The sequence below is a fragment of the Phyllobates terribilis genome, unplaced genomic scaffold (genome assembly GCF_046119375.1).
Source record: "Phyllobates terribilis strain yellow unplaced genomic scaffold, ASM4611937v1 Scaffold_9__5_contigs__length_417890890, whole genome shotgun sequence".
NCBI lineage: Eukaryota > Metazoa > Chordata > Amphibia > Anura > Dendrobatidae > Phyllobates > Phyllobates terribilis.
In genome coordinates, this window is record NW_027362769.1 from 367,982,114 (window position 1) to 368,005,705 (window position 23,592).

Here is a 23,592-nt window from a genome sequence, read left to right on the forward strand (position 1 = left end):
GAAAAAAAGGCAGAAGGGAGGGAGAGAGAGAGAGCGAAAAAAGGCAGAAGGGAGGGAGAGAGGAGAGAGAGAGAGAGAGAGAGAGAGAGAGCGAAAAAAAGGCAGAAGGGAGGGAGGGAGAGAGGGAGAGAGAGAGAGAGAGAGAGAGAGAGAGAGATTAAAAAAGGCAGAAGGGAGGGAGAGAGAGAGAGAGCGAAAAAAAGGCAGAAGGAGGGAGAGAGAGCGAAAAAAAGGCAGAAGGGAGGGAGAGAGAGCGAAAAAAAGGCAGAAGGGAGGAGAGAGAGAGAGAGAGAGAGCGAAAAAAAGGCAGAAGGGAGGGAGAGAGAGCGAAAAAAAGGCAGAAGGGAGGGAGAGAGAGCGAAAAAAAGGCAGAAGGGAGGGAGAGAGGAGAGGGAGGGGAGAGAGAGAGAGAGAGAGAGAGAGAGAGAGAGAGAGAGAGAGAGAGAGAGAGAGAGAGAGAGAGAGAGAGAGAGAGAGAGAGAGAGAGAGAGAGAGAGAGAGCTTAAAAAAGGCAGAAGGGAGGGAGAGAGAGCGAAAAAAAGGCAGAAGGGAGGGGAGAGAGCGAAAAAAAGGCAGAAGGGAGGGAGAGAGAGAGAGAGAGAGAGCGAAAAAAGGCAGAAGGGAGGGAGAGAGAGAGAGAGCGAAAAAAAAGGCAGAAGGGAGGGAGAGAGAGAGAGCGAAAAAAAGGCAGAAGGGAGGGAGAGAGAGCGAAAAAAAAGGCAGAAGGGAGAGAGAGAGCGAAAAAAAGGCAGAAGGGAGGGAGAGAGAGCGAAAAAAAGGCAGAAGGGAGGGAGAGAGCGAAAAAAGGCAGAAGGGAGGGAGCATACATAGGGGTGCAGTAGGAATAAAATAAGAGCAAAAGCTGCCTACCTTTGACATAGTGACAGGTTCTCTTTGAAGAGGTATTCACATTTCTGGCATATTCAAAATGAGGAGAGACCTGTCTCGCTATCTGGAATTGAGAGTTCATTGGACATGCACAGCTCTATCCAGTCATCTTTTATTGAAATTTCCAAAATATATAGAAGTGAATGGAGAAAGTAGTATATGCATGGCGACCTCTCCAATCCAGGCGACGTGAGATCGATTCAACAGGGCCCATAAGGGTTGGTCCCACATATGGGACTGTGGAAATTGCACTTAGCAATAGCAAGTTTTGGGAATCTGGGAATATCTGTATTTTAGCATACTCTGGCCACTTACCTTTTCTGTTTCACCGTGATGCCTTTCTGCTGCAGAGCTTTTTCATTCGCCATTTGGAGCAGATGAATTTCCTTACGGGAGAAGAGCCGGATAGCGAAGGCCTTTTCTAATACCTTTTCTGGAGATACAGTCTTGCTGATGCCCCTCACAAATGCTTGGATGTCTCCTTTTACATCATTCGACTCCATCGGTTGGCCACCTCTTACCTTATGGAAGAACTTTAGAAGAGCCAGGGCTACCCTGAATAGCACTTTATAGCCCTCTACCAGAAAGACATCAAATACACGTGCAACATAGGTCATGGGCATGTCTCCAAAAAGCCACTTCTGCCAGTCAGAATAAACTTCAAGGACATCTTCGGACACAGCCACCATGAGCTTATGAGGTCCCTGGCAGTATTTGCCTGCAAGATCTCCAAACGTCATGCAAGAAGACTCGAAGGCCAAGAAAGTCTGATCGACAAGTCGTCTGTTTGGGTCATTACAGGCCAATATTCTGGAAACATTTTCGAAGCATTCTGCCTCATCCTTGCTGTAGTGGAGGAGAAGGGCCACAATAGGTGGCAGAACGGGGCAGAAGGAGATGTCTGGAAACTGGTTTGAGATGCACAAGAGGATTTTCCTAACCGCTCCGATACCTTCAGAGTTTAAACAGTAGCTGGGAACCTGTCGATCATCGACAAACTCCGGAAGAGGTAGGGTACTTGCATTACGCTTGCCCACTATTTTGCCCACAATGTCTCGATACACGCTGGCATCGGGTGTTACGGTGCGGCATGGGATCTCCTTGATCAGTTTTTGATATACCTTGGCGCGTAATGAATGGCTTTTTGCCCAATACCCCTGACGGGATAGTTGTTTTAGCTCCTGGAAATCTGTGCAATTTAATACTTTGGGGCTCTGTTCTTGGCCACCTGTCTCCATCTTATCCCAGTCCACAAAACTGTCATATTCAGTGTCATCCATGGCTGATCCTTGGAAAGAAGATGGTGTCCTTCAGGAATACTCTTCTTAGTTCATAGTGTGGTCTGAAAATGGAGAGAAACACTCATTTGTTGGGTGATCAGATTATTTATACAACCATAAAAATACCAGTTATAATATTAATAATTTTCTTTGGCCCATGGCAATGGGCCTATAAATGAGCAAAGATTGGCTTAGCTGTAGTTGATCAGAGCGTCTGAATGGACTTTTACTCTCCTAAAGCTTTATAGATCTAAACTGTTAGGGGCACGTCTGACAACCAGCTAGTGTATTGTTCCAGAGTCAATCAGCAGAATTGTGAGTTCAGCTCTGGACTAGATCACATATTTTAAAATAAAAACTAAAATGCTCCATTGAGACTCCATTGTAAACACATTATTTCCATGACAATCCCAGGTCTTAAATATTAAACCCTTAAGAGGGAACCGGTCACCTTGGAAAATGCTATATAGTGTTAATCTGCAGGTAAATTGCATTATAATGCTGCCTGGCTGCCTAACAAAGTACAGCTGCCAGGAGAAAATTAACTTTTTCCTCCCAGGAGCCGCTGGCTTTCAGTTATGGGGACGTGCATGGAGAAGTTACAGTCAATACTGTGAGAAGCGGCTGTAAGTATGCCAACGGACTTTTAACAGCTCATGGTGCAGAGCAGGCGGTCAAAGTGCCGGGGCGTGCTTACAGCCATCGCTCACAGTATAATGAATGACCGGTGCCGTGATCGGTGGCTGTATCCGCCCCTATGATTGAAAGCTGGCGGCTCCTGGGAGGAAATAAATTCATTTTCTCACGGTAGCCAAGTAACGCTATTTAGCTGCAGATTACACCCATATCTACAGGTAAATTGGCGTCCTCCCCAGAGTTGACAGGTTCCCTTTAAAACTGTAATGAGTATTCATAGTCCAGAAGTTAGATATGTTATTTTTCAAGGCCTGAGCGGGATGCTACGGTGAAGTGCATGAATCAATCTCTTACACCCTGTACTAGATATAACAATTAATCAGTTTAGCCTGATGATTTTACTTATTAATTTCTAAACATTTAAAGGGGTATTCCAGTTCACCCATCCACAACTTCTAGAGATTGTTGGAAGTCAGACCACAGAGACACCCACGATCGCCAGAAAGGGCACATTTTCCCGCATCTGAACAAAGTGACCGTATGCATGCTCGAACGCTCTAATGGTTTTCCATGGGACTGCCGGGAAAAGCTGAGCGCTGTACTCCCTTGCAGATGCACTCCTCCATTATGCAAATTTCCCTGATCTAAGCTTCTTTACAGATGTTCTAGTTGATATTTCTATAAAACCACACACTAGTTTATAGAGGTATCTGCAGAAGAAGCAGTAAACCTGCACAAGCGGAGATACCATCAGAGGTGACCTAGATAATCCGACACCAGGTGGCTGCACACAGCCTTCTACTGAAGCTTCAGAAGCAGCGACTAGAGGACACTAAAGGCACACGAGCAAAAAATTATTTAAAAAAAGGAACCAATCATATCCACAAATAATATTTACCTGCAGATTAGCACAAAAATTGCGCGTAAAGACTAGTTAGCCGGCTTACTGGAGCAGCAGCTACAAGAAAAAAAAAAAAAGTTTTATTCTCCCTGCAGCCACTCACATCCAACCATTGTGGTCGTGCTGGGAGCGGATACAGTCATCACTCGCTAGACTTATTCCTTCAAAAGTACCTTGCAAAAGGATTAGGGGGTGTTCATTACGCGTGGAAGAAAGGCAATTCTGGAAGCTAAATTGGAAAGGGTTCTTTATAGTTAGTGCAGTCCACTAAGGCCATTATATAATTCTGGGGAAGAACAGAGTCTGTAGAGAGACATTGTATTGTCGAATATTGGTGATACATATTGTCGATCTCCCAACAAGTTAGAAATAAGAAAAAAAAAAAAGTTTATTGCGTGTCCCATCAGTTGCTTTGTGAACGAACAGCACAGAGCCTTTACAGCAGCACATGGAGGTCATGTAGCTCCCCAACGGCCTTTGTTCACAGCTGTTCAGACTGAAGGAAGGATTTTTCTAATGAAGAGGCTACTTTTGGGCATCTAAGGAACTGCTGCACCTTTCCATGGCCAGGTCCGATCCAACTATTACTGGAAGGGGGTTAGGTGAGAAAAGAAAAATATCAGTAAGCGCGGGCTACTGGCTGCCGGGTATTATTTTATACCATTAGTCACAGCCGTTGACATCCTTCCCATAAATTTCTGCAGGATGACATATTCCACAAAGCTTCAAGTTTTTGGCTTCAGGAAGATATTGGAGGTTTACAGCAAAACGGTCAGAAAAAAAACTGAACTCTACAAAAATGGACGGACGAATAATACAAGAATCTGGAATAACGTAACGGTGCGAGTTACATCATCCTGAATCGCGAGCAACAAAAACACATTTTTCAAAGTTAAAAAAAAAAAAAGTGGCAAAAAACATTTCTAATATGGCAGAATCGCTAAAATATTCCGCACCGCTGACTGATGAGACTTGCCTACTAAAATGCAGCAAACAGCAGATTTTCCGATCTGTGCGCACACGGCCTCGAAGGGTTCTCTGGCGTCACCAAGTTCTGCATTGGGAGGCAGCGAGCGGCGCTGATGTTGCGGCAGCAGAACATGTGTACGAGTTATAGGACTGGTGCAAAATAAAGGTCTGCCGTGCACCAACCCAGGCGTTACCTGCTGACGTATCATCAGCGGCACTCGCCTCCTGATTCTAAATTCAGGAGAGAATCCCATCTTTGGAGTCTTTTTTTCCCCCAGTAGGTAAATCTAGAGAGATGCATTGCAGTAGCGTCCATAGCGCCTACCCAGCCGTGACAGGAGAAGGGGGCTCACAGCCAGGACAGCTCCATTACAGAATCACTGCACCATTCAATAACGTCCTGTAATGAGATTAACCACTATTCGATCTTCCCCAGAATAGCTGCCGGCGGCTCAGAGAACAGTGTGTGCACCCGGCAGTGCGCAGGCACCAGCGGCCTGACCACATCATTACAGGCAACAGAGACAATGATTGACATTTCTAGATGGTTTTTGCAGAAATTAACATCCAGGCCCACTCATTTAAAATAAACCAAATGCATGCATCTATGGTTCTCTGCTCTGTAGTCCTGAAAAACCCCTCTAAATCATGAAGAATTCCAGAAAAATCTAAATATTCTATAGGCGTCTGTTTTTGATGGCATATGAAAAAAAGAAGTGCAGTTTTTCAACAGTGTGCTGGATCACATTGCTATCCATATGTATTTTCATCATCGGTGTGGTATCTGAATTTTTTGCACAAAAAAAAACAAAAACAAAACATGCTTCTAACTATTAACTGACAAATGGCGTCCATGTGCACTTCCGCCCAGCCTTCCTTTTTCTGATCATGGACCCCTAGAATTTAAAGTGAAAGTTTGAACCATGACTTGGATCAAAAGGCAACATGTTTAGTTTGCACAATTAGAGCCCCAAGTCATCTAAGCTTCTACGTAAAAAACTTTGAAAAGTTGAAACTTGAGGCTGCGCTAAAATTTTGAGACTCTTGGCGCTCTCAAGCCATTTTCGGCCACCTCCGACAAAGTGGGCATAGCGACCGCCGCTCGTCAAATTTATGATGAGCGGCGGAGTTCGCTACGCCACAAATCTTACTCCAGCGAAGACTGATGTAGGCCACTAGTCAGACGCTCCTAGTGGCGTAACATCTACGGTGAGATATATACACCAGGATGGGGCCCAGGCAGGATAAGGGACTATATATACACACACACGGATGGAGGGGGGTCCACCCAGTCCCAATCTTGCACCAGGGCCCATCGGACTCTAGTTATGCCACTGGGTGTAAGCTTCTGACGTTTGAATCAAGCACATCTCTTCATCAAGACCGGATTAAACTAAAAAACCCTGAAGATTCGCCCAATTCAATGACAAAGGGGTAATCCTTGTACAGATCTGCAGCAACATAAGACTATCAAGCGCTTTACATGGGACTGCACACCACCGGCCTCTGTGGATTTCCACTGCTCCAGTGTTTGATCTTTATGCAGCAACAGGTTTTCCTTACTGATGTCAAATCACAATTGAAGTCACGATTAAAAAAAAAAAAAAAGCTGGTATTCTCCTTTAAGTGTTTTTGGTTATTTTCTGAGTACTTTGAGCGTTTTTTCATCTTTTTTTAATTAAAAAACAAAAACATTTGTGTTTTAGTTGAAGATGCCAGAATGTGCTACTGGTCCTGTCTTAACTACTGAAACTGCCCTCACTAAAGTCTCTAATGATCTACGAACAGCTAAAAATAATGGTCACTGCTCCCTGCTGATTCTCCTGGATCTCTCCGCCGCATTCCACACTGTGGATCACCAGCTCCTCCTCACTATGATCCGCTCTATTGGCCTCCAGGACACTGTGCTCTCCTGGTTCTCCTCCTATCTCTCTGACCGCTCCTTCTCTGTGTCTTTTGCCGGCTCCTCCTCCTCTCTCCTTCCCCTTACTGTTGGGGTTCCTCAAGGATCAGTCCTAGGACCTCCTCTTTTCTCCTTATACACCGCTCCTATTGGACAAACAATCAGCAGATTCGGTTTTCAGTACCATCTCTATGCTGATGACACCCAATAATACACCTCTTCTCCTGACATCACCCCTGCATTATTACAAAATACCAGTGATTGTCTTTCTGCTGTGTCTAACACTATGTTCTCCCTCTATCTAAAACTGAATCCATCAAAAACTGAACTACTCGTATTTCCTCCCTCCACTAACCTTCCAATGCCTGATATTGCCATCTCCGTTTGTGGCTCTACCATTACTCCCCAGCAACAAGCCCGCTGTTTTGGGGTCATATTTGATTCAGATCTTTCCTTCACTCCTCACATCAAATCACTCGCTCGTGTCATCTACACCTCAAAAACATCTCAAGAATCAGAACTTTTCTTACCTTTGACTCAGCAAAAACTCTTACTGTAGCTCTTATTCTTTCTGGCCTCAACTATTGCAACTCCCCTCTCCAATCTGTCCTGAACGCAGCAGGCAGGATCATATTCCTCGCCAACTGCTACACCGATGCCTCTTCCCTGTGCCAGTCATTGCACTGATTGCCCATCCAATACAGAGTTCAATATAAACGTATCACTCTTACCCACAAAGCGCTCCATGCTTCAGCACCTCCCTTAGATCTCCTCCCTCGTCTCAGTCTACCACCCTACCCGTGCTCTCCGTTTTGCCAAGGACTTAAAACTAAAATCCTCCATAATCTGAACCTCCCACTCCCGTTTTCCATGATTTCTCACCTGCTGCGCCAATTCTTTGGAATGCACTACCCAGGACAATTTGATTAATTCCCAATACCCACAGTTTTAAGCGAACCCTAAAAACCCATTTCTTTAGACCGGCCCATCGCCTCACTTATCTAACTGTCCCAGTTTGGCCCATATTAAACTTTTCTTCAAATTCAGGTTCATACCTTCCATGCACTGAATAGCCTCTGTCTGTACTGTACACATTTTGGCTGGTGACCAGTTCATGTAGTGCCATGTACTTTATTTAGCATATTATGGCTGTATTATACAATATATGTACATTTTACCTTTCGTATCTCCCCTATTTCCTCAGATTGTAGCTTGCGAGCAGCGCCCTCTCTCCTTTTGATATCTGAGCTATGCTTATTCTGTAACGTCTGTATTGTCTGTACAAGTGCCCCCTAAAATTGTAAGTGCTGCGGAATAAATAATATTATCCATTTGGCATCTCTGAATTGTTTAAAAGACGCTCAAAAGCCTTAACAGCAAGTCATTTTTCCATACAAAATTATACAATTGTTTGTTTCAATTTCCATTTTGCTTTTAGCATTTTTTTTTTTATATTTTTTTATTTTTTTTTAGGGGACCAGCTCAAAAAGAAAAAAAAAAAAAAAGAATATGCGGTGTGAACATAACTGCCCATAGTAACTGTTAAGGGTACTATTTATTAGCAGGAAATGGAAGCACAAATAGGTTTTGATACGAGCAGCCAATCAGAGCTCAGATTATATTTGTAAAACACCTTTGGGAAAATGGAAGTTGCTCTGTGATTGGTTGCTATGGGCAACAGTAACCATTCTTTTTTACAGTTTTGACAAATTTGCTCCAATACGGTGTATAATTTAGGAAGGAGGTGGGGGAGAACATCTTAACCCCTTTATGCTCCATATACACATCATGGGTCGGGTCGCGGCGAGTGAAGCAGGCTCAGGAGTCGAGTCCGCTCCACACAGGGCAGGTATGAGCAGGAATCACTGACTGCGGCATATAAGAGCACAATCCTACGCGGACACCTATTTGGACACCCATCACACCCCACAATGTGATCACGGGGTACCTGCAATATGGTCTTGTTATTCCTGTAGCATGCAATCCATTAGGCTGGATAAACATGTAATTTTTAATGCAGGATTTTTTTTTATCATTTGTTTTATATTTCCCTTTAATCCAATTCTTGCTCTGGAAAAAATATATATTATATAATATAAAAAAATGTGTGTATGGTCTATTGTTTTACTACAACACTAATACAAAATACAGTAGTACACATTATAAAACTCAGTTACCTAAAAAGGTTTCCCACCCATGTGATCTAAACACACATATACATCCCCACTTCTACCACGCGACAATGCAGAACTATTCTGATTTCTAGAGGTGAATATAAGGATACAGGGATTATCAGAAGAGGGACATAGGAGAGGTGTAGGAGGAGATCATAGACTGGGGAGGACGGGATCAATGCAGGGGGAAAGGGGGAATACGGAGGGAACAAACCTTGGGCTCTAGAAGAGGAGAAGAATAAGAGGAATCAGGAAGTAAGTACCGTAGATACTCAGCCACGTGGGGGAACTTCAGGAGAGGTCTGCAGGGCTGATGGTAGGCTCCTCTTGTGATGGTGGTCAAAGAAAGTGTATGTCCAGTTCTTGGGCTTTTAAGCCCAGCAGATAAGGGGGCAATGTCCAGCTTCAGGTGTGGGGGGGATAGTTTGTATAATTCCCCACTTTCTGGCTAAAGTTCACCCACCCCCTCCCTTCATTCCTGGCTGAGGGCTAGATGTACCTTTGTTAGCTCAACTGATAGGACAGAATGGAACAACTGGTTTGTTACCATTGTCCCATTCCGGTTTACTTAAGCCCCCGTCTCACATAGCGAGATCGCTGCTGAGTCACGGTTTTGGTGACGCAACAGCGACCTCACCAGCAATGTCGCTATGTGTGACACCTTGCAGCGATCAGGCCCCTGCTGTGAGGTCGCTGATCGCTGCAAAGTGTCCTGGACCATTTTTTGGTCGTTGCCCTCCCGCTGGTCAGCACACATCGCTGTGTGTGACCAGCGGGAGCAGCGATCAGGCTGGTAACCATGATAAACAGCGGGTTACTAGGGGCACACACGCACCTAGTAACCCGTTTATCATGGTTACGAGCCTGCTAAAGTGAGCGGTAACCTCCAGCTCACCGTAGCAGAGTGGTAACCATGATAAACAACAGGTTACTAGGGGCACGTGTGCCCCTAGTAACCCGATGTTTATCATGGTTACCAGCCTGCTCCAGCTTCAGCAGGCTGGTAACCAGGAGCAGGACATCGTGGAAAGATTCTTTCCACGATGTCACTGCTCCCCTGATCGTTGGTGAGCCTGCCTGTTTGACAGCTCACCAGCGACCACATAGCGACGCAGCAACGATCCCTGACAGGTCGTATCGTTGTTGGGATCGTTGCAGCGTCGCTAAGTGTGATGGGGACTTTACACCGTCGTCAAAAGATATAACAGCCGGAGATGGGTGGAGTAGGTCAAATACCAGCACTGTTACACTTTGTCACAGATGACCCCGGAGATATAAGACAGATCCCACCACTGTCACCAGTTTGTCAGGGGAACAAAACTCTGCTACCTCCAATTGTCAGGGCAATTAAGCAATGAAAGAGGCCGCGGCTGCTTCCACTACTAGGTCGGTTATTGGGGAACTCGCAGTGAGTGTATGGTATATACATCTCTGATTCCAGTTCAGGGAATAATATAATATAATATATATTACATTACTTGTTCTTGTATTATACCCCCTTTTTCACATGTAAAGCGCCATGGAATAAATGGCGCTATAATAATAAATAATAATAATAATAATAACATTATAATATAATTATAATATAAAATATTACACACACACACACACACACACACACACACACACACACACAGCGATCACTGCCAGCTCCATAATAACAAAAGAACTACTAGCTGCCACCACCAATCGTTTATACAGGCCAATTGGACACTCGTTATATGTAGCGCATGGCTTCGGCGGTGCAGTTTACAGAGCAAGAGGAACAGAGCTATTCAATTTTAGAATATGATGGATAGCATCAGCTATAGGACCATTAAGTTGGATGGGTTCTAATTGCCTTACAGTGATCTGAATGAATACTTTTTGTTTGTCCCTTCGCTACAACGCCAAAAATGCATCTCCCATAAATATCGGATAGATGCAAAACCCCAATATTCATATCTGGACAATGGAGACAGTCTAGAACACTCAAAAATCCTTTGAAGCAAGGATTCTCCTTCCTTGAAACAGAGGAAGCCCCTGCACTTCTCCGCTTCTGCGTAAACAGATCTTAAGCTTACTGAATTTTTTCCTCAGCAGATATCCTTGTTTAATCACCTGTCCATGGCAGGAGGTCTCCACGTCAAAGGGGTTGGCGTGTTAGTCCTAGGAACACAGGGACTCATTAAAATAAAGGAAATGAGAGAGCGCTAATTAACCCCAGATGTTCAATGTGTAGTCCTATTTCAAAGGAGGTTGAAGTGTCAGCTCTTCTTCTGGAGATGTATGTCAGAGAGTTAAAATCCATACCGACACCATCACAACAAAAGGTTGGTGTTCCCCTCCAGCTGACCGGGTCTCTGGTTTAGAGGTTTGATGCAGTCTTACTTCAGCTGATAAATGAATGAAACAACGGTTTTGTTTTTATTATATTCACTCTGCCCTGAAGTGTCAGGAAGGCGACATGACAGTGTATATAGATATATCTACACTATGCTAAAAACACTTCCCTTTACATTGTGATTGTTTCCATTTGCCCCTCATTAAATTTTATAGATTCAATACAACCAAAATATTTCTAAAAAAAAAAAAAACCCTCAAATATATACATTTTATTCTCTATTAACAGCTCCGATGTATGAAACTGTCAGTCAAGCAAAAAAAAAAAAAACCAACAATGTACTATTATACACACAGAAAAAAAAAAATCAGCGCGGGCGATCTTAATTCAGCAGATGATCTCAGAAGAGATGGGGCAAAGTTACGTAATGGTGAGCGCCGGTACCTATGCCTCCATGAATGATGCTTTTGTTCGCAGGCAGTCGATATGGGCTGTTAACTGCGGCCATACTCCACACTTGCTGGAACATTTAATTTTAAAAAAAGGAGGCGGACACTACACGGCGCGGAGCGTAATTATTCATCATGACAGCACGTCAGCACCGGGGGGAGAAAAATGAGCCATACGGCAGAAAAATAAAAATCCCTGCACTATGGAAAAGGGAAAGAAAAAAAATCTAATTACCTGCAGATACAAGTCAATGGTGAGATGTAGGAGATCTTTTCTCCATGCCGCTTGATGCACACAATATTTTATTTGCATAGTTGACACATATTTCAGATGGGTGCCAGCACACTGGAACAGCGGGGTAGTTTAGCAGAGCCAATCGGGTAACAAAAAAAACCCCCCAAAATGTTGATCAAGCCCAAGCAAAAGGCTCACGAGCCGGAGAGGATACTCATCTGTGCACCGATGAAGCATGAAATAGCATCAATATTGCAGAACAAATGAATATACTATGCATACAATAATGCAATTCGTTGTGTTTACAGCTCTCATTCAAACAGATGTGTATCTATGCTGGCAAACACCAAGATCCAGGATAGGACTATACACACAGTTTGTTTGCAGTCTGTAACCTTCTGCATAGACGCTGAATACATAGAGATCGGTACCGTATATTTAAAAAGGACCTGTCAGCAGGTAAAAAGTGGACAGTTTTTTTGTTTTTTTTAATCCGCCACATGGTGCCAGAGATATGGACCTTTTTGTTTAGTGTTAATTCTTCAGATTTTTCACTAAGGGGGCACAGCGTACAGGGGTCTGCAGAGGAAAGTCATAAGGCTGCTCAACCTACAAACTGAATAGTCAGGGGGACTCAGCAAGAATAAAATAAGAGCCAAAATGGGCGACAGGTCCTTTTCAAAAAGATTAAAGAGGTGTTCGAAGACCAAACATAATTATAAAGTTTCCAGTACACTTATCATTTAAGTCTCTTGCTGTTGTGGATTAGATAAATCAAAATCCGATATAGTTATAGTAGAAAACTAAAATTGGTCAAGTCTACAGGAAGATCAAATACTCTCTTGTGCTCTTCCTTGCAGAGAGGTACGAATATATGCAGGGGAGGATAATGGCACCAAAGTAGACTGGACGTCTCCAGTCCATACCAGGGACATCACATGGCACAATGGAAATGCAATATGAAAATCTAATATAAACAACATCCATAGATCCATCTGATCGGTGGACATAATGGCTTTTGGGGATCCAAGCGCCAGTTTTTTCAACCTATGAAAAAAATCACAGAAATATATCCACAATTCAGGTTGATGTTACATCAGTCATGTTTGGTATGTCTAGGATGGTGAGCGTATGTTCGGCGATATGGTGGTCATGATATTCCACTAAGAGGAAAATATCACAAGTTAGAATTATGTCTTACACCCATTTTTCCTTGCATTTAGTTGCCATCCAACTCTTATCTAACCAGGAATAGAAGTGAGCAGTGTGGATGGGACCCAAAAAAACATCCTCCTGGTAAACAACGCGCATCATAGATCTGTCCAAATTTCTGCGGCATCTCCTCTACCAGAAGATCTAACAGACCCAATCCGTAAGATTTTGCTCTATTTATCCCTTTTATATAGGTCTTTATGGTTTCATCTTTTTTGTAACTTTGTAGCATACAAAAGAGGTACAATGCTTACATCTAAAATGTAATATGTTTGTTCCTTGCTGCTTTAAACGTACCCACAACCTCAAAGAGGGAAAGTGTATCCTGGCTGTGTTACAGTGTGTATGCCAGTGTACTAGTATGACTCCCTGGCCTAAAACAAAACTTCAAAAACTACAAGTGCCAGCATGCTCTGACAGTCACAGATGGTAATCACAGCATAAATATCATTATGGGCTTTTCACCAGGAGAGGATGATGTACAGTACACGCCCGATGGCTCTATAATTCAATTTAACTACAGTGAGTCACAGTGTAATCAAAGTCATGTGGACGACAAGGAAAAACAAGACTAGGAGACACTACAGCAATTTACGAAGGTTACTAGACTTTGCTCATTAAACAGAAGATAAACCTAAACACACATCATTCCAGTTGAGCTGTGATCGGCTTTCATTTATCTGATCCCCAAGTGACAGGCTTTGTCGTCCTGGATAATATGGGCAAGGGACCCACAAAAAAATAATTAGGAAAAGTTGGTCCCAATAGACTGGCTCCGGCCAAACCATCTCCTACATTCATTTGAACTACAAGTCTTCTGTAGATCTTAGGTATGGTCATTTTAGAAGTGATATTTTAGATCATCATCTGGTTGTAGAAACTTTCTTTTCAGCAGGGTCCCGTTGAAGTAAATGGCACATAGGCAGCAATAAAAAAATATAAATGAGCACCTGGAGCCAACAGTGCCCGAGGTGCTCCAGTATATACAGGGATGGGGACATCCTACTACTGGCGTATAGTTATGTCTCACAGATGCCGTATTAGCATACTTACCAAATTCCCCATAATGTCAAGAGACTCAAAAAAAAAAAAAAAAAGTTAATGGAAAACCTCTTGAACAATTGGCAATCACCCCAAGTGTCGCACAGATCTCCAGCAAGGTAACGCTTTCCCTAACATTTCTCTTGCCATGATAGAGATTGATCAGACTCACATTCAGGGAAGAGAATAAGGCAAGTTTCTCCTTCTCTCCCACACCATCCCCACCCCCCCAAAAAGAAAGAAAGGGGGAACCCTTTTGGAATCAAAACTTTGGCCAATGCTCCAGGTGCAGCACAAATTTCCAGCAAGGTAACGCTCCCCAACTATCGTTTGCATTTAAAAAAAAGCTGCTTCATCAGACTCACATTTAGGGCTCTTTTACACTTCAGTATTTCCGGTACGTGTGGTGACAATTTCTACACGTACTGGAGACACTGACACCCATAGACCCATTCAAATGAATGGGTCTGCACACATGTCAGTGTGTTTCCACAGACCGTGTGTCCGAGTGATCCACACGTAGACATGTCAGTTTTTGGCTGGCAGCACAGATGCCATCAGTGGGACATGTACTGGCGGCTGGGAATCAGTGTACAGTTAGCGCTGTTCCCAAGTGCCAGGTGCTGAACGCTGCCCTCATCATTGTCCTCTGCTGGCTCTGCGATCAGCACCAGCAGGGGTTAATGATGAGGACAGTAGTGTCTAACTGTAAGAATAATAAAATAAAAAATCCTTATACTCACCTGTCCCAAGTGTCCCCCGCTGTAATCCATGTGACCAATCACGCCGAGGAGAATGACTCCTACAGCGAGTGGACCCCAAAGCTGCGCTCAGCGAGCGGTGTCCTGTCACTCACTGAGCTCAGCAGAGGTCCGGGGCCGCTCACTGCATGAGTCATTCTCCCAGGCTCCTCGGCGTCAGCAGTCGCATAGATTACAGCGGGGGACATCTTTGGACAGGGGAGTATAAGGATTTTTTATTTTATTCTTATTTTTACAGGTGGAGACACAGGGAGCAGACTACCACTACTCTCATCATGGTCCCTGATGGTGCTGATCGCAGCGCCGGCAGGGGACAATGATGAGAGCAGCGTTCAGCGCCTGGCACTTGGGAACAGCACTAACTGTACACGGATTCCCGAGCGCCGCTACGTGTGATCCTGATGCAGCACACTGACATCTCCGGTACCGGAAATATCAGGACGTGTGAAACCAGCCTTAATGGAGGGAATGGGGCATCACTTGCCACATTGGGGCAAATGTAGGCAAATTTTGTATGCTGCAAATGCCAGTGTCAGAGAAAAGCATTTTTTGGAGTTTGCCAGAATTGGTGCAAGTTACTCTAAAGGCCCCCCATACACATTAGATGGCCAAACCCCCTGATTACGGCACACTCAGCCAACAATATGATGTATACGGGAACCTCCTGACTCTTCTGTCAGAGGAGATAAGGATTGGGCAGTTGAAATTTTAATGCTTTTGGTTTCAGGGAAATGAGCAGCAACGAGAAGAGTCCTGCAGTGGCTTACTCACCTCTGCCCGTAAACCCATGAACTCTCGGCTGAGCATGCACGAGTATGGGGGGAAGTTGGCGCAGATAGTCGGTTTATGGTCATCTCCAACTGGTTTAACACATTCGACATTCATGGTCCAAGCACAAACCGTAGTATATGGGCTTATATGATGCTGCTGAATTTGGGTCAGGAGATCCATGATCGGTCCGGACTATTGCAGCCTTTACGATGTGTAAAACCAGCCAAGGCCATGTTCACACGTTGCATTTTTGCTGCATTTTTTAATGCAAATTTTAAGCTGTGATTTACAGTACCAGCAATGGCTATGAGATTTCAGAAATCTCATGCACACATTTTTTTCCTGACTGATTTGGAAAATGCAGCATGTCACTTCTTTCACCACTTTTCACCCATAGAAAGCAATGAGTAAGCGCAGCAAGAAACAAACAAGCACTCACACGCAGCAAAAAAAAACGAACAAAAAAAAACACTTTTTTGTGCGAAAACCTGCTGAAGTTGAATCAGGTTATTTTTTTCTGCACTAAACTATATCTGCATGCTCAAGAGACAAATGAACCTGACAAAACCCAGCTAAAAAATGCAGCAAAACATGCTTGCCTGCAGAAAAACAATCAAAGCAAAAATGCGTGTGAACATAGCCTTTACACATTGCGTTTTTTGCAGCGGGTTTTTTTTCTGCAGGTAAATCCTGCTCTCGACAGTAAAGAAGCAACGTAAAAAAAGCAGGTTTTGCTGCATTTTTTTACCTGGGTTTTGTCAGGTACATTTGTCTCTTGTGCATGCTGATAAAGTTTAGTACAGAAAAAAATAACTTTATTCAACTTCAGCAGGTTGTGGCACAAAAAAAAAAAGCAGCAAAACCAGATACCTGCGTTTTTTGCACTTACTCATTGCTTTCTATGGGTGTAAAACAAAAATACAAGGTGAAATTTATGAAAGCTCAGACTTTGCTGGTCCTGTAAACGCAGCTGAAATTTTTCAATAAAAAAAATGCTGCAAACACACAACATTGACACACCTACTCTTCTCAAATGGGACACAAGTCCCTCGAGAAAAGAAAACGAGTATTTAAACCTTAAAAAATCAATATTTTATTAAGACAGCATTAAAACATGGTAAAACAAATCACAGTGCTTCACATATAAGAACGGGCTTATATATATATATATATATATATATATATATATATATATATATATATATATATATATATATATATATATATATATATATATATATATATATATATATATATATATATATATATATATATATATATATATATATATATATACACACATATACACACAACCACTGTTGCTATGGATATGGAGTTGCAAATTTGCAGCATACTACTCACAAATGCGACCGTATTGCTTGTTCAAAGATATAAGTGAAATTAAACATAGTAGTGCCAATAAAATTATCTATCTTTGTAAAGCCATCTTATGCAAATTTATTTTTGGGGGCATGGGAGAGGGACATTTTCCAATGCTTTCCAATTAAGGGTATAGAAAGGATCCATAATTGGATCAGGTACATCGATGACATTCTCTTTGTATGGGAAGGCTCTGAGGTCGACCTTCATGAATTCATGCGTAATATCAATAATAATAATTTGAATATCAAATTGACCTATCAATCTGGACGTAAAGTTGATTTCCTTGACATCAATATTGAAGTTACATCGGATGGAATAATTAAAACTGATATATTCCGCAAACCAACAGCCACAAACTCTATCTTGAGAGCAGACTCCTCACATTTACCTTCAACCATACGTGGTATACCAGTGGGACAGTATTTACGAGCTAGGAGGATTTGTTCAACGGAGGAAGCTTTTGAAAAACAAGCCACGGATCTGTACAGTCGCTTCAGAGAACGCGGCTATGGACACAGGCAAATCAGGCGGGGATATAAGAGAGCTAAAGCTCTAAGTAGGGATCAGGCACTCTACCCTAATAAAAAGCGTGAGCATAATCATGACTACAATCAAATAAGACTAATCACCCCATATAACAGTCAGTGGGATAAATTTAAGCAAATTATTTACAAACATTGGGATATTCTCAAAACTGATGTTATTTTGGGAAAAACCCTACCACTAAAACCATGCATCACAGCTAAAAGATCCAAAAACTTGAAAGACTTTTTGGTAAGAAGCCAACACATACCAGCAAAAAACAAGACCGCATCCTTTCGGGACCAAATAAAAGGTTTTTGCCCTTGTGGACAGTGTAAGGCTTGTACCAATATGATAAAAAGCAAAGTATTCCATAATGCCGCAAAAGACCGTCAATTTTCTATAAGGCAATTTCTCACCTGTTCCACCAAAGGAGTAGTCTATGTGGCTGAATGCCCATGTGATAAGATTTACGTGGGCATGACCACTAGAGAGCTCCGAGTTAGAGTACGAGAACACGTGCGAGATATTGAAAAATCAAAAAATGCCGTGGACACTGAACATTTGAAGACTCTTCCACGGCATTTTAAACAATTTCATGACTCTGATGCTACAGTCTTGAAGATCAAGGCCATTGACAAAGTATCACTGGGTATTAGAGGTGGGGATTTGTTCAAAACATTAGCGCAGGTAGAAAGTCGGTGGATTTACCGATTAAATTCTATCGTTCCATACGGATTGAATGAAAATTTTGGGTTTAGTTCTTTTTTGTGATTCCGGTTCTGATTTATCATTCTGAGTTGTTTTTTAATGGGTTTTTTTCTATGTGTTTTTTATGTGTTTTTAATACGAGTTTCATTATACACAGATGCAGATATTCATATACATAGTTGGTGTGGAGTCCACCATGTATCGTGATGTTGCTGATACCAGCGAGGTTCCAGTTGATTTTCTATCTTGAGGAATGATACATAAGATTTACAAAACTTGGAGCACCCACTTCCGATATAACTTTATACTGAAGACATGATTACCTGGATCCGAACATGTAATTCGCCAATATGAACATTGGGATTTCTGTAATGGTAGATTTGTGTATTTACTAAGTTATTATATGCATGTCATGTTTATTTCACAACTTTGTAATGCGTTTTTAGTCATCACATGCACGTCATGATTATTTTAAAATGCTCATGTGCTGTAGACTAATACATGAACGGTAGGATCACGTCACAAGTTTCGTGTGTTATTACCGTCATTTTATTTACATACGATTTGTTTACGTATTACCATTCCATCTTCTTATCTTATACTTAATTTATGCACCTGCACATTTTTTATCACTCACAAGTACAAGTAACAATACAAAAATTAATATTATTTTTTTTTTTTCCAATACACCTTCACCATTCACACACACACATGCACCTGCACATTTTTCACCACTCACATATACAAGCAACAATACAGAATTTTTTCATGCACCATACACTTTCACTATTGACACACACACACACATTAACATGGATTTCCCATTAACAAATTGATCACTTCACATTCTCACGAGTAGTATTAGTCATTGTATTTTTATAAACAGTTTATTTACGTGATTGTTTTTCTATCTATTTATATTAGTAGACGCTAGTGTTGAGCGATACCTTCCGATATCAGGAAATATCGTATCGGATTGGATCGGGCCGATACCCAAAAAGTATCGGATATCGCCGATTCCGATACCGGAAACCAATGCAAGTCAATGGGACACAAATATCGGAATGAAAATAAACCCTTTCTTTCCTTGTAGGTTAATTCTACATGAAGTAAAACAACTAAGAATAATGTAGAATGACATGAAAAGCCGGCAATTCATCAGCGGCATACACCGGTACCCGACAATTTACAACAGAAAGAATAGAGCTTCACACATAGATTAGATAGATAGAAACATGTCAGTCACATATATATGAAGTACAGTGACAGTGTTGCTTACTGTACTTGTCATTTAGTGTAAAGGATTTATTAAAAAAAATATTAGTGTTTTCGTGCACCGTCTCTTTAAAAAAGCCGGCCGGCAATTCAGCAGCGGTACCCGACAATTTATAACAGACAGAATAGAGCTTCACACATAGATTAGATAGAAACATGTCAGTCACATATATATGAAGTACAGTGACAGTGTTGCTTACTGTACTTGTCATTTAGTGTAAAGGATTTATTAAAAAAAATATTAGTGTTTTCGTGCACCGTCTCTTTAAAAAAGCCAGCCGGCAATTCAGCAGCGGTACCCGACAATTTATAACAGAAAGAATAGAGCTTCACACATAGATTAGATAGAAACATGTCAGTCACATATATATGAAGTACAGTGACAGTGTTGCTTACTGTACTTGTCATTTAGTGTTAAAATAAAGGATTTATTTAAAAAAAAATTGGCGTGGGGTTCCCCTTAATTTTAGGCTCTAGCGGAGGTTAAGCAGACAGCTGGGGCAAATGTTTGAAGCCTGGGAAGGGGGTAATACCCACGGAGCTTCCCAGGCTACTAATATCAGCCCCCAGCTGAATACCTAGCCTTTACTAGCTATTAAAATGGGGGAACCCCCCCAAAAAAATAACGTGGTGTCCCCCCTAATTTAATAGCTAGCACAGGCTAGGCAGACAGCTGGGGGCTGATATTAATAGCCCAGGAAGGGTGCCATGAATATTGGCCCCCTCCCAGGCTAGAAACACCAGCCGTCAGCCGCCCCAGAAATGGCGCATCCATAGGATGCGCCAATTCTGGCACTTAGCCTCGCTCTTCCACGCTGCCCTGGTGCGGTGGCAGGGGGTAATAGGGTTGGGGTTGATGTCAGCTTATAATGCCAGCTGACATCAAGCCCAGGTTAGTAATGGAGAGGCGTCTATAAGACACCCCCATTACTAACCCCATAGTCAAAGTTAAAAGAAAACACAAACACCCAGAGTAAAGTCCTTTAATTGAAATAAAGACACAATTCTTTATTGTTCTAAATTAAACCATACTTACCATCACGCCCATTCCAGCTGAAGCCAACGATCTCCTGCAATAAAAGAAAAATAATAAAGCAACCTCATCCTTACCTTTCGATGGTTCCCAGGACAGCTCCAGCTCTGCTACATCGAGATGACAGGCTGGACCGCAGCAGAAAGCTGCCATCCAGCCTGTCATCCCGCAGACACTGAGAAGCGCAGGCATGCTTGCGCTCCTCAGTGTCTCTCTGTGACGTCATCCAGATGAGCCGAGTTCATGTCCAATGAACTCAGCTCACCTCATGCACGTCACTGACAGCGTGGGAAAGTTCTCCTGCACTCAGCGCTTCAGCGTGAGAATTCTCCCACGCTGTCAGTGACAGAACTCAGCTCACCTCATGCACGTCACTGACAGTGTGGGAAAATTCTCACGCTGAAGTGCTGAGTGCAGGAGAATTTTCCCACGCTGTCAGTGACGTACATGAGGTAAGCTGAGTTCATTGGACATGACCTCGGCTCATCTGGATGCCGTCACAGCCAGACACTGAGGAGTGGAAGTATGCCTGCGCTTCTCAGTGTCTGCGGGATGACAGGATGGATGGCAGCGTTCTGCTGCGGTCCAGCCTGTCATCTCGATGTAGCAGAGCTGAAGCGGTCGTGGGAGCCATGGAAAGGTAAGGATGAGGTTGCTTTATTATTTTACTTTTATTGCAGGAGATCGTTGGCTTCAGCTGGAATGGGCGTGATGGTAAGTATGGTTTAATTTAGAACAATAAAGAATTGTGTGTTTATTTCAATTAAAGGACTTTTTTCTGGGTGTTGTGTTTTTTTAAATACTTTACTAGAAATTCATGGTGGTCATGTCTAATATTGGCGTGACCCCATGAATTTTGGGCTTAGGGCCAGCTGATAATGCCAAGCTGGCCTTAACCCCTTTATTACCCAGTGAGCCACCGCACCAGGGCCCTGGATGAGTTGGGTACAGCGCCAGAAGATGGCGCTTCAATGAACGCGCCATTTTCTGGGGCGGCTGCGGACTGCAATTTGCAGCGGGGGGGGGGGGGGGGCAGAAAGCTTGGGCCTCCCTGCGCTGCGGATTCCAGCCCCCAGCTGCCTAGTTGTATCTGGCTGGGCACAAAAATAGGGCGAAGCCCCACACATTTTTTTTTTTAAATTATTTCATGGAATAATTAAGAAAAAAAGGGTTTCCCTATATTGTTGTGTCCAACCAGGTACAAATAGGCAGCTGGTGGTTGGGGGCAGCCCGTTCCTGCCTGCTGTACCTGGCTGGACACAAATATAGGGCGAAGCCCCACGTCAATTTTTTTTAAAATAAATCCTTTATTTTAACACTAAATGACATTTGAGGAGTTAATAAAGATGCAGTCCCTAAATTATTATTTATTTTTTAATAAATTTTTCCCAAAACTTTTGACGTGGGCTTCGCCATATTTTTGTATGCCAGCCAGGTACAGCATCCAGCTTCTATGAACGCGCCATTTTCCGGGGCGGCTGCGGACTGCAATTTTCAGCGGGGGGGGGGCAGAAAGCTTGGGCCTCCCTGCGCTGCAGATTCCATCCCCCAGCTGCCTAGTTGTACCTGGCTGGACACAAAAATAGGGAGAAGCTTCACGTATTTTTTTTTTTTTTAATTATTTCATGAAATTCATGAAATAATTAAGAAAAAAAGGGCTTCCCTATATTGTTGTGTCCAACCAGGTACAAATAGGCAGCTGGTGGTTGGGGGCAGCGCGTTCCTGCCTGCTGTACCTGGCTGGACACAAATATAGTGCGAAGCCCCACGTCAATTTTTTTTAAATCATTTCAGGAAATTCATGAAATAATTAAAAAAAATTGATGTGGGGCTTCGCCCTATATTTGTGTCCAGTCAGGTACAGCAGGCAGGAACGGGCTGCCCCCAACCACCAGCTGCCTATTTGTACCTAGCCGGACACAACAATATAGGGAAGCCCTTTTTTTCTTAATTATTCCATGAATTTCATGAATTTAAAAAAAAAAAACGTGGAGCTTCGCCCTATTTTTGTGTCCAGCCAGGTACAACTAGGCAGCTGGGGGCTGGAATCTGCAGCGCAGGGAGGCCCAAGCTTTCTGCCCCCCCCCCGCTGAAAATTGCAGTCCGCAGCCGCCCCGGAAAATGGCGCGTTCATAGAAGCGCCATCTTCTGGCGCTGTACCCAACTCATCCAGGGCCCTGGTGCGGTGGCTCACTGGGTAATAAAGGGGTTAAGGCCAGCTTGGCATTATCAGCTGGCCCTAAGCCCGAAATTCATGGGGTCACGCCAATATTAGACATGACCACCATGAATTTCTAGTAAAGTATTTAAAAAAAACACAAACACCCAGAAAAAAGTCCTTTAATTGAAATAAACACACAATTCTTTATTGTTCTAAATTAAACCATACTTACCATCACGCCCATTCCAGCTGAAGCCAACGATCTCCTGCAATAAAAGAAAAATAATAAAGCAACCTCATCCTTACCTTTCCATGGCTCCCACGACGGCTCCAGCTCTGCTACATCGAGATGACAGGCTGGACCGCAGCAGAACGCTGCCATCCAGCCTGTCATCCCGCAGACACTGAGAAGCGCAGGCATACTTCCACTCCTCAGTGTCTCGCTGTGACGGCATCCAGATGAGCCGACAATGAACTCGGCTCACCTCATGTACGTCACTGACAGCGTGGGAGAATTCTCCTGCACTCAGCGCTTCAGCGTGAGAATTTTCCCACGCTGTCAGTGACGTGCATGAGGTGAGGTCATGTCCAATGAACTCGGCGCACCTCATGCACGTCACTGACAGCGTGGGAGAATTCTCACGCTGAAGCACTGAGTGCAGGAGAATTTTCCCACGCTGTCAGTGACGTGCATGAGGTGAGCTGAGTTCATTGGACATGACCTCGGCTCATCTGGATGCCGTCACAGCGAGACACTGAGGAGCGCAAGCACGCCTGCGCTTCTCAGTGTCTGCGGGATGACAGGCTGGATGGCAGCGTTCTGCTGCGGTCCAGCCTGTCATCTCGATGTAGCAGAGCTGAAGCTGTCCTGGGAACCATGGAAAGGTAAGGATGAGGTTGCTTTATTATTTTACTTTTATTGCAGGAGATCGTTGGCTTCAGCTGGAATGGGCGTGACTGTAAG

General features: G+C 43.2%; 1 protein-coding gene across 3 annotated transcripts in view; it reads right to left on the reverse strand.

Moving 5' to 3' along the window:
- Positions 1-23,592, reverse strand: part of TBC1D24 (TBC1 domain family member 24) — a 38,083-nt gene that overhangs the window by 8,083 nt on the left and 6,408 nt on the right. For all 3 annotated transcript variants that reach the window (XM_073648210.1, XM_073648211.1, XM_073648209.1), the window contains exon 2: positions 1,204-2,230. In XM_073648210.1, the coding sequence (XP_073504311.1) occupies positions 1,204-2,168 (965 nt within the window). In that variant the 5' untranslated portion in view covers positions 2,169-2,230. The remainder of the gene's footprint in view (positions 1-1,203; positions 2,231-23,592) is intronic.